The sequence below is a fragment of the Mesitornis unicolor genome, unplaced genomic scaffold (assembly GCF_000695765.1).
Source record: "Mesitornis unicolor isolate BGI_N332 unplaced genomic scaffold, ASM69576v1 scaffold1310, whole genome shotgun sequence".
Taxonomy (NCBI): Eukaryota; Metazoa; Chordata; class Aves; order Mesitornithiformes; family Mesitornithidae; genus Mesitornis; species Mesitornis unicolor.
This window is the reverse complement of record NW_010156065.1, coordinates 87,533-99,826: the sequence shown is the minus strand read 5'-3', so window position 1 is coordinate 99,826 and position 12,294 is coordinate 87,533. Positions and strand designations below refer to the sequence as shown.

The window sequence follows — 12,294 nt, the reverse complement described above, 5'->3', positions numbered from 1 at the left end:
TTATTTTTTCCATCTTCATAGGCAGCCAGCCACCTGCCGTTAACTGAGTTTCCCCACTTTCCATGTAAATGAACACCCATGCTTTTTACAGATGTGTGTGTGGAAGGAGAGTCTTTTCAGTCTTGATTGGCCTCTTCTAGGTACAGGACTCTTGGCTTATGTAAAAATGGGAGTTCGGCAATCAAAAGTGGTCTGCTTATCTTATCTACCAGAGAAGCATCGAGCTGTGATGCTTCTGCCTCACCCCAGGTGTCATTCAGATGATTCAGTGCCAGGCCACCAGGTGCCAAGATGTTCCACGCTTGCCTTTGTTCAGGTCCAGTGCTTATCTGCACAGGATGAGCACAGAGCCCAGCCTCTGCACCTTACTCCACATGCACACGCCTTGTCCTTCACGTTAGCTCCTTCGAATGTTTGAGACATTAACATATTGTCCGGACCCTTACACATATCTGTTAGCGAACCATTGAGCTCGCTGAAGTCACAATGTTGTCAAACTTCACTTGTCCAGCCATGGCTCTTCAGAGAGAGTGGTTTCTAAATAATTTCCTGCTGTCATTGTAACTGTGAACATCATCTGTTGCTGAGGTACAACCAGCCAGAGAAATGGCTTCCTTACTGCCAAATATCAGATTACTCGAGCCTCTTCTTTGGTAGGAAGGAAAGACTGTGCCCACCATCTGCTGAGATAAGGCCACCCTGCCTTTTAGCTTGTAACACCACTGCCTACAGTCCCTAATCTTGTGCAAAACCACATGTACCTTTGGTGAGTTGTTCCATCCATTAGGCAGCAGTCTGGCTCATCAATAAAAGGCAAGCTAGACAGCAAACAAAACTCTGAAAGTCTGCCTTTCCTTGGAGAGCCTCTGGAAAACCGGAGATCTCTTCTCCTCAGCCACATTTCTCTCACATGAAGTAAGACCTGGAGATCTGCCCTTCCTTGAAGCCAGTCTTGGGAAGCACTTGCTCTTCTTCCAACTTCCAGCCATTACAGGCACAGCAGGCTGTGGCTGAGCTACCTGGACAGTGGGCAGTTTGGTTTATGAGCCATATCTGTTACCAGGTCTCCTTAATATATATACTTAAGAGTATTTGGATCCTAGTCAAAAGACTCCTCCTGCTTCATATCTGGTTGATTCCAAACTCAAAGTTGTCCTAAACCCTGTCCCTGATGGATACCAAACTATGTTATACCTACCACTTTTCATCCTTTTGAGGACACTCCTGTTCTTTGGTTTCTGCTCAAGGACTGGAAAGGATTCAAATTTCCTGATGCTTCCAGACTATTGGAAGGAAAATAATTCCTGTAGTCTTCACTACAAACAGAATTGCACATTCTGCATGTGAAAAATCACGTCATCCTATGTACAAATGTTGCAGGACCAGTGTGGGAGGTGATTTGAAAAAACAGCCCTTTCTATATCCATTAATACTATTTTCCTTAAAGAAGAATGTCAAAGGTGGGAGGCAAGGGTATTATATGCCATTTAAATGTCTGCACTCAACTTTGAAGGTGGCCTTCAGTGAGGTACTGACAAAAAGCCAGTAGTCTCTATAATAAATATTAAGGAAAAAAAAAAGTTTGTTTTATGTGGTGACAGTCTTGTAGGGCCAGGATGTGGTGTTAGGGAAACACAGTAACACTTGCTAAAAAAAAGTTTCAGTTAAGGTTTTTCCTGCTCTGGCTGTAGGACTTTCTGGAGCAGGGTAGGCTGTGTTTCCCTTGCCTGTTCTCTTTCATTATTATCCTGCCTTGCTGCAGAAACCAGACCAGCTATAGGTAGGGCCAAATTTCTATATTTGCTTACAGGTTTGGTTCTAATTCTCTAAGAGTGAAAAAAAACCCTGTAAGAGAAGGAAACAGGCAGACCCTCCTGAGTTTAGAATTTCAGTGGCTACAGGAGTGCTCAGTTTCTCAGGTTCAATAGTAGTCTATGGAAAATCATGTTTTACAGAATTTAAATTTTTAATTTTCACATATAAGGTGGCTATGAGTGCTGGGACTCAGCAACATCTGCTTTTACAATCAGCAGATTTATTTACGTCTATTCCACTTCAGCTTGATACTTAGGGGTCCCAAAACTGGCTAAAAACACAGAAACAAAGTGCCTGCCATTTTTGGGAAGTTATACTCACATCCCATAGGATATAGAAGATTGAAACTTTCAGAAGCAGCATTATTTCTTAGTTCTCAGGACAAAGCAGAGTGGTTATCAAAGGAAGAGCATGTTTTTAAATTAAATATTTGCTATATTCTAGTTTTAGGATGTGTTATTGTTTATTTGTTGTTACTTTTACTGTTTCTTTATTTTAACTTCTGAATTTCTCATCACTTCCGAGTTAAAAAATAGTCAATTTTATACATTCAATCAACTGTTCTTCTGTCCTGCTTTTCTATAGTAAGGAACATGTCCCAAGTAGACTTCTTACAATGTCACATATGGTTTCACTGCCTTTGAACTGCAAGATCAAACTTATTCCCCTCCTACTCTCCTTCATATACCAGACATTTAATATATTTTATAACTTTAATGGAGAATAGGTATTCTTTGCTTTTGAAATGCAAAACAAGACAACCACTTGAGAGTCTTGAAACGCTGAAATGTTCCGGGTCAAAGTTATTTGAATAAAATAAATTGTTTAGATTCTCGAAATGACTGTGCTTTGGTTTGTAGCTTTGATAGCACAAAAATTCTGTTTCAGGCAGCTGTTCATTTCCATCTCCACGCAAATTGCAGAAATTACTCTATTTCAAAAAGGAAAAGATCCATACAAATGTCATGGGGAACTGCATAAGTTTCAGGCCATATTTCTACTGGTAATGCAATCATTTGTACACAGTATTGAGTGTTTCCTTATGACCTGACAAGATTTTTAATTTTTTTATTTCTATAAATGGACAAGGCATTACATTTATTTTCAAATTGCAACAAAAATGTCTGTGCAAGCCTATGAACCTGTTAAAAATTTTAGATAAGGTCACCAAAACCCAAACACCAATGAATTTTCCTTGCATAAATCTCCAGGATTTGAGAGCTGCTCTTCCTCCCATGTGCAGCTTTAATTATGTGACACAAGGGTGGTACACAGAGCCAAATCTGGCCCCTAATCATAATTCTATCCACTTCACTACCAGTTCTCCCAATCTCCAATGCAGGTGTTAGCCATGTAAATAGGGAAGGGAAAGCAAGAAAGCTTAGCCCACAGTTTTCCACTATGTGTCAGACATCCAGACATGTTTTAAAGCAGTCAATGACTAGGCTCTTTGGTTGAACTTAGTAGTGACGAGGAAAAAAATCCCCAACTTTCCATGGTTGTTCCTGTAAGTAATGAAAGATGCAACAGGTTTAAGGAGGCCTGTGAAACCACAAGATCAACTAACAGATGGACATTACAGCCTCTGGGGAGGAGGAGAGGGAACATACTGACAGAAGCAGTTTAGAGCAGAGTTTGTCATGGGGTGTGACAGAAGCTGTACCACACTCACTGCATAGAGAATTGGGACTGAGAAAGCTGGAGACTCTGCAACATGAAGAGAGTATCCAGACATCAATGCCAAGAGAAGATTAAAGGGCTAAGAACCAAGTCCTTTACTCACAGAAGATTTTCAGTTAGTTATTCCCATGCAATTATTTTTATCTGTAAATGACCCACTATGCTTTTGAATGCTAGATATTATGACAGCTGAATGAATAGCAGGGGAAATAAACGTGACTATAGCAAAACCACTTTCATATTGCTTTCTCAGAGTAACTGCAACTTCTGACTCCATCACCACCAAAATTTGTGTAAAACCCAAATATGTAATCAAGATTCTCTCGTGTTAGATGATACTGAACGAGAAATACAGTTTTTGTCGTCCTGATAGGATGGGATCTTTACATAGAAGGAGCCAACTTCTATCAGTAAGGTGGAGTGTTTTTGGCAAGGGGGAAGACTAGACATTTTAACAAAGAAGAATATTAAAGAATTTTGTGAAGGAGGACAGCAAATTAATTTTCCTGATATTTACGTCTAGTACCATTTGTGCATGAGACAATGGATGAAAGTCTGGACAAACCTCAAAGACATTATTTCATTATGCAGATATGCAGAGATATACATAATTCAACCGAGAATGTAACTCTTCGCAAACTCATATCTATACCACGAATTTGCTTTCATAATTCAACTAGAGTATTGGCCTGAAGCTTGTATTCTGTCACAGTTGGAGATATAGGGGTTAATTCAAATTTAAATATATTGAATCACAACAGTATCACATCAGTCAAGCTAGTTCTACTTTAAATTGCTAATGTAGACATACCAAATATGTAAACCTGTTTGTTTTCTTATGTCTGAATTTAACTGTGATTCTAAACTAGTTAATTTACATGCCTAAATTGTTATGTGTTATGTAGATTCATTGACTTGAGTTAGGGTATGATTTACTATGCAGTGAAAAAGCAGTTATACTCTTAATTGAGGTAGTTAAGCAGTAGTCTCCAATTTAGATGGACAGATTTAGATGCCACAGTGTTGCAGGGTGAAATACAATTCCATGTTCAAGGAGATGGTGTAATGGTTTAACCAAGGACACAAATCTTGACGTTCAGCTTGGTCCCACATCTTGGTGCTAGATAAATACTGCTAAGCTATGTTTGGAGTGTATGTGCATGCATTGATCATCTAGGACATGGGGGAAAATGTCCTGTGGGTTTTTTGGTTGGTGTTTGTTTGGTTTGTTTTGGTTTGTTTTTTTTAATAGACTTTTAAAGCTTCCCTGTTTTAAACAGACATATCTAATTCACTCCACTCTTAGTTGCAGATTGAAACACTCTTCGACATGCTTTTTTAAAACTCCCACACTGTTCCTATAAAGCAGACAAATGGTCAATTGTCTGCTGTTATTCACACCTGCACTTAGCAGCATTTTCGGTGGAGAAAATCAGCTCAAGACTCAATTAGTGCATGACATTTCTGTAACAGAAGAATCTGGGAATTTCCACTGCCTTGTCCCACTTATCTCCCTCAGTAGAAATTTGTGTACAGCACAGTGTGAGTTAGAGACTCTCTGTGTATAAAGTCACTGCAGAAAGGAACACTGACTATTTTTCAGATGTCAATACTGATTTAATGCTCTAATCTCAGGCTTAGCTATTTAAAAATAGACACAAACATTTAGGTTTTGCCAGACATTTGGAAATAATTGCAAAGACCGGTAAATATACAGACAAAATGCTTCTGGCTAGAGCATTTCTTTTATCTCTTCATGTTCAGTGCTTCAAGATTTCTGAAGGGTACAGAATACAGCTCAGTTACTCTAACTTCATGTCACTTGTTACTAGCATCATGAATTAAGCCAAGTGGAAAACACAGGGAATGATCATAGAAAATATTTCCACTATAAATAATCTTTTTATGAGCTTGAATATGGGTTTTGTGAAAATATATAGCAGTTCCCATGTAGTTTAATAGGTGAGAAAGAGAAATTCAGAACATTTCAGGACATACTGGTATTAGATAACCATAAGCTCTCTGACACACACAAGGGAAAAACCCACACACACTCCCCTCAAACTATTTCACTTTCCAACTCCATTATAAAAACATTTCCTATACACTTTATAGTTCTGGATCTCTCAACTATGACATACATTCCTTTTGCAGGTTTCTTTCAAACTACTACTAATAAAATACTCTCTGTTTTAAAAGCCTGGCCCAGCAATGATGATTTACCTTAATAAATAAGCAATAAAGCAATAAATTTACCTTAGGTAATTTTTATTTAGTTGAAACAAAACTCTTAACCAAAGAACGTGAATTTGAAAAAAAGAAATTAGCTCCTCTAAGTGTGTTTTCCTATAAAAGAGCTGTTGTCATGTTTCCCACATATATATAGCAAGGGGAAAAGTTAAACCACTTAAATTTGCTTTCTTCCAAGCACTGACACGTTTTTAAAAGACACTCAGTTAATTTCAGTCTCAAATACTGGCAAAAATGTCTTTAGCTGTAAGATCTCAGAAATGGGTTCCTTTCTCTCCTGGTAAAAGTCAAGCCCAGTTAGCAGCTCCACATCCCGAACACGTGCAGAATGAGCCTGAACTCTTTCTTCAACCCATTCGGAAAATGTCTTATTTTCCTGCCAAAACAAACAAGAAAAATGTTTAAACACACAAAAGGCACTGTTTAGTGGTGGTAGACAATAACCAGTGTTTGAACTGGTTTGACAGACAAAAGGCCTCCAGTTGGTTAAATGAAGATTCAGGTTTTCCTAGACATCTTTGCAGCTTTGCATTTAGGGATCTCATTCAAACAGAATCGAATGGAAGTCCCATCTTGCCAGCTCCAAGTAATGGAGAAGCAAAATCATGCTGAAATGGTAAGCATGACTTCCGGCCATGAAGTACAGTTGAATCATGTTTTAAACACACAGGTAAGGATAGTTTTAGTTACAGTATAAATCAGCTGCAGTGCTCAAGCTAGCCAAACAACAGGACCTGACAACCTGAATGAAGTCTTTACAGCAGCTCAGTCTTGATTGTTGGACAGCAATAATAATTGCTAGATAGACAGGAAAAAGGATGGAAACGTAAGCACTAATCAATCAAAAATGTTACTGTTCAATTCTTTTACTACAAAGTTTTTCCTGCAAACAGATGGTAATTTGCTTTTCCATTAACAATATCTGATTCTAACACAAATGATTCACCAAATTTACATCACTGCAAGACATAATGAATACAAAGTGCAACGATATTTGGGGTTTGTTGCAAAACTTCAGAAATAACATGTTAATTACTGAAGTATAATTAATTCATTAAAATTACTTATTTTGTATATTTAATCAACCTTCAACAAACAAAAAGATCACTGAGCAGTTGTGGATTACCCACACCACAAATGAGGAGACACCCAAGTTCTAAGCAGTGCAAGCTTGCACCTGTCTGGAGTTATGAGTTCAAAGTTATAAATAAACTAACTAAACACAATTGTATTGCTTTGAGGGCCAGCTCAAGTTTGTGCAGCTATACTTGTGCGTGGGGAGAATTTGTAACACACACACTGAGCTAAAGAACCTTCTGCATCCCAAATTTTCTGGAGCAGACACTCAGCTGGATCAACAGTACATATTACACTCAGTTAATTTATTTTGTTTGCTATAAAACATGAAATTTACACCATTAATGGTAAGCATAGATTTTATTTAATTCAAGTATGAATTTGAACTGCAGACCATTCATTTGAATGTCTACTGCCTGATTTCTGATAAAGGTGGAACAAAGGATTGAAGGAATTCTTCTAGATACACTGAAGCAAGTGACACTCAAAGTCCCCTGATACGTCTGGAGTAAGTTTATCCTGCAGCCTTGCATAAAGCTATCTCATCACCTTGTTGCCTGTGCTGCTGTTCTCAGTTATTTTCAGGTGACAGCATTCTCAAGTCCTCTTATCAAAGCCTCCTTTCTTCTTCTTCCTTGCTTCCTATCAGCTCATCAGTTTCCAGCTACCTCTCCTGGACCTTCTTGCTCTCCTAGGCATCACTTAACTCTGAAGTCACTCTTAATTTATTGGGAATTAAACACTTAGACTTCTAAAGGCTCTTCAGATGACTGGATTCCAGTGAGAATCAGTTCACAAAGCTCACTGGCACACAGGAGCATAGAAGTATTATACTTACAGCACAGCTTTCAGTGTTGTCAGGTCGATGGGGAATGATGAATGACAAAGCATCCAAGGAGCCTAAACAGTTCAGTGGAGTATAGGACTTGTTCTTGCAGCTAGTCAGAACCACAAAGTAATGGGTTGGGACAGGGATTTCTGTATTGTTTACATACCTACAGAACAAACATTAATTAAGGGATTTACCTAGATATCAAGTATTAAAACCACTGATGCCTTTATTGATTTATAGAACTTATCTCAGCATAGATCTTTCAAAACTGTACAACTTTATTTTATGATTGAAAGAAATAACTGATGGGATAGACAGGCTCAATATCTGTTTCATGAATAGCCAGACACATGTGGATTAGTCCTTTTACTACAAGAAGTTCCACAGAAACCAACAGGATTGCTTATATGGTCAACACTGTATTTTGCCAAAACCAGAGACAGAGAGCATGCATATTTGCCCTTCATTACATTAAGAATTTTAACCACAATAAACTGAACTGGAAGAAGAGTGACAAGAAAATTAACTTCTTGTTCCTTGCCAGTAAGAAATGTCAGAATGATGACTTGTGTTTACGATATCTGATTCAAAATGTCTTTGCCTCTCTGTTCTGGCTACTCTGTGAACATAGGCACTTTTGTGTATAAAATTATAAGGAGCTGAATGCTTCTCAAATGTACAGCATATCTTCAGTATTCAACAAAACACCATCACTGAAATCATTATACTGCTTCGTATGACTGACTAACCATGCTGAATGAAACATGCTTATTCCAAACTGTAGGCAACATTATGTGGTCAACTGGGTATTACAGCATTCTGCTTGGAAGGAAGTTCAAGTCTCTCCTCCCTTCCACCCTCCCACATCATGGCAGAGCTCATTTTCCCATTCTCAAACCATTTTTGACAGATGTGGTATTAAGTCTAGCCTTGAATAAAACATCTCCAGTGACAGATTCAACTGTGCAGATTTCCCAGCACTTTTCTACTACGTAAGTGTTCTTACTGTCACAAGGCGTTTTTCCTATATTTGGAACAATCTTAAGTTGTTTATTCTTACTCTGTTTTTTCCTCCTTCTGTCCTCATTCACTAATAGAAATAATTTATGTTCATCTTTTATATTTCTCTTCTGAAGATTTTTTTGTTTAAGTCTTCTCTTATTCCTGTTTCCACAGACAGATTATTTTTTAATGTATTTTGCTATGTTACCAGAACTCACTAAAATGTACCTAGAACTTGTCAGAACTTAAAGTTTCCTGTGTAAGCCATAGCCACGCAAAGAAGACGCTCCACAATGTTACATTTTACATTCCCAGGTACATGATTCAGGGAAGGCAAACACAGAAATTTGATGTTTGATATAGCACATCAGTTTGAGACAACAGGGAGAAACATCAAACAGGTGAGTGAGCACAACATGAAAATGAGAAAATTATGTTTGCACACATCTTCTGCTTATTTAGATGTCATATATTCTCCCAGTATTTCTGTTGCAGAAGTCCAGAAATCTAGGCATAAGCTTGGGAAACAAATTACTAGTCTGTACCTGTCCATGCGTACATAAATACACATGGAACTGCAAAGCTTTTTTCTCTTTACTGGAACTTCAGCATCTACTGTATCTGTTTATAAGAGTATTTGCTGTTGTATGAGTAACAGCAGATGTCGTATCATAAAGGCAATACTCCATTCTTTGTGACATTTGTTTCTTATTCTTTTTGAATAGAAGTATGTTTGTGTGGAAATACAGTGGGAAATAATCTGGAGTTTGACTTCTGGCTTTTCCGTTTACTTACTGCTTAATTTCATCAAGAGTATCAAAATGGCCATCATAATTGTAATCAAACACTGGTCCACTGATAACATTTACTCCATTCCTTTCTCTAGCATACTCCTGAAGAAGGACATTATGGAAATAGTCCCATATGTCTGTCATTAAAAGAAAATATAAGCATATTTAACAAAATTTGAAGTTATTTCACCACTAAAGAAAAAGAACATATTTCCTTTTTTTGCTATGGATGAATAATAAAAAGTTCCAAACTAAACTGCCTGTAAAATCAACTCTTCGTTACACAACATTTGGATTTCATCTGAAGGCACACACTCTCACCCACCATTGAAAGAGGCATAGTAAATGCTATTAAAGCTCTGCAAGGTCTGTTGCACTACTGGAGATAATGCATTCAATCTGAAGTCAAAGGTACAATTCTGGAGCTGAGAGGTCATTCATTTCTGGCCTACCTGCTAGCACCTGCAACTGCACCAATTGTAGGAACTGAGATTATAGCTTTGTGAGATGAATATTTGGCACCTGAGAGTTAGTCTAACTCTACAGAACTCATGTCAAATATCACTCGACAATTTGCTTTATTTCACAGATGTTGAGGAAATACAATTTGTAGGATATAAGCTAGTGAGACCATTCAATTATTTACAGCTATTGCGGCAAAAAAAACAGATGAGTTTTGAGGGGCTGAGGGCATCCCCTAGTGATTTGCCTTCTGTTTATGGTCTAGAGTAACTTCTTATAAGTTTAAATATCTTGTAGAGTTTTCCTCAGAAAAATGTACTTCTTTTCATAATACCTTTGTTTTACTCCGAAGATTAGAGACACTTAGGTTTTCTGGATCTCTGTTTTTTATTACATGAGTGAATGAATTAATGAGGTCTGAATGCATTAGAAAGTGAGTTGCATGATTGCTTTTCCTCCAGCATTTTCCTTACGCAATTCCTCTTTCCATCCTTTGTCTAAGAAAAAGCAGGACGGTATGCAGTTTTAGAAAATTTCTTATCAGTGATTATAAACAAATGTAAGCCAGTTCGGATGGAAAGAGTTAATGTAGCTTACTGCACCTGTACAATAAAAACATCTGCCTGAAATAAATATTCCAAGATTAAAACTGTGTGGTTTGAGTTTGAGTGAGAAAACAGGCACTGTATCAAAGCATTGTTTACAAACTTGGTCCTGCCTTGTCCTGAGACCACTTTCATTCACTCTGAGCATTCCCCAAGGGGATATTTTCATGAGAGTTTCACTGTTAGCATTTCATGTTAAGACAGCACACAGGAAATGAAGAGAAAATTCAAAAGTGAACAGGTACACCTAGGGAGATGTCAGACAGGACTACACATAGAAAAAAAATTAACTTCAATAAGTGTGTTTTAAAATTTCACTCATCTACTTTAAAAAAGTTCTAGAAATATTTGCACAGGATCTGGATATACTACAGGCCATGCAGTAATGTTTTTAAGTCCTTGTCATTGCTTTATCAAATCCAGAACCATAAGTACAGAAAATTAATCAAAACTTTGCAACCTACCTCTGAAAGCTCTATACATGGGAACAATATTGCTGGTGAGTAAGGCATCATACTGTTCAAGATCAGATGAACTGAAGTCTATATAAAATAAAAAAGTATAAAGTAATGAAACAAAGAAAAAAAATACAAAGTAATGAAACGCCAAGATGAATTTGATTCATATGTCACTAAACTGCAAGCACATGTAATTCAATTACATTTTACATTTGAGCATGAGTGTATGATCCTACTGCAACTATATCTCCAAATATATTTGTACAATCTGTTCAATAAAGTAATTATCAAATTTCACAATAGGAAATGGACATTCATATAAAGGAAGGGAGACAGCCATTCACTGCAACTCTTTACATCTTTCCAACCAGTTTTCATCATATTCAAGTTGTTCTACTTGTTAAAGAAAAACTAAAATATTCTAAACTGAAAATATTTAGATACAAGTAGCAGTTCTCCTGCTTTTGGTCAGTCTACAAACACTGGAAACCTTTTTCTGCCCAACATGCTGATCCAAAGAGGTTTGTTTTGGTGTTTGAATATATGTTTAAACATGAACCCACATCCAGCTGATTAAGACTTTCTAAGCCCTAGCTATAAAAAGAACCATGCTCACTGGGAGGATAGAGGAAGCTGCGGGTGAAGGCCAGCCCTTCTGGGTAGTAGATAGAACAGTTTTGGCTCCGATCAACAGGGATTCTAACATCAGCCCGCAGACAGTCTGAAACAGTGGGAGGAAGAGGAGATGCGTTTTCCTGTGAAAAGGAAAAAAAAAAAGTATTACACCCACGTCTGTGGCTAACCCAGTGCTTTGTATGGTTTTAACTTTCTAGAACAGACTTCATTGAATCTTCTCCTATTTTCATAGTGAATCAGGTCAATGCAAGTAATGTACACTGATGTTTTCTGCCTAGTGTTTTTCCCCTACTTCTGTTTTTAGGTAATTCAGGGAAATCCTTATGCAGCATGTAAAATTGTAGTAGTAAAATAAGGTTATAACTTAGGCAAAAACAGGCGACACGTTTGGCTTATTCGTCACTTTTACATATTTCTGGAAACACAAACTTGATGTCACATCCTCCTGGAAAGCAGCTAGTATATAAAGATTACGCTATCACCTCATCTTCGCATCTGAGGATTCTGTCTCCATAATAAGAGTCTGTGCTGCTGACAAGTTAAAGCTAAATAAATTCATAGTAAATTCAGTACATTTTACTGGCTAGCTTCACTGACTTCATTGAGACATGTTAACATGCACACTAGCTAAGATCTGGCCAGAAGTGATTGTGATAATTGTTTCTATAACCCTTATTGTAATTTCA

General features: G+C 37.4%; 1 protein-coding gene across 1 annotated transcript in view; it reads right to left on the bottom strand.

Moving 5' to 3' along the window:
* Positions 1–5,947: 5,947 nt before the first annotated feature.
* The window catches only part of ENPP3 (ectonucleotide pyrophosphatase/phosphodiesterase 3), a 37,440-nt gene continuing 31,093 nt past the window's right edge, over positions 5,948–12,294 (bottom strand). Inside the window, exons 21-25 of the mRNA XM_010194349.1 lie at positions 11,589–11,727; positions 10,979–11,056; positions 9,452–9,584; positions 7,661–7,817; positions 5,948–6,121 (exon numbers count right to left, since the gene is read on the bottom strand). Coding sequence (XP_010192651.1) covers positions 5,948–6,121; positions 7,661–7,817; positions 9,452–9,584; positions 10,979–11,056; positions 11,589–11,727 — 681 coding nt within the window. The remainder of the gene's footprint in view (positions 6,122–7,660; positions 7,818–9,451; positions 9,585–10,978; positions 11,057–11,588; positions 11,728–12,294) is intronic.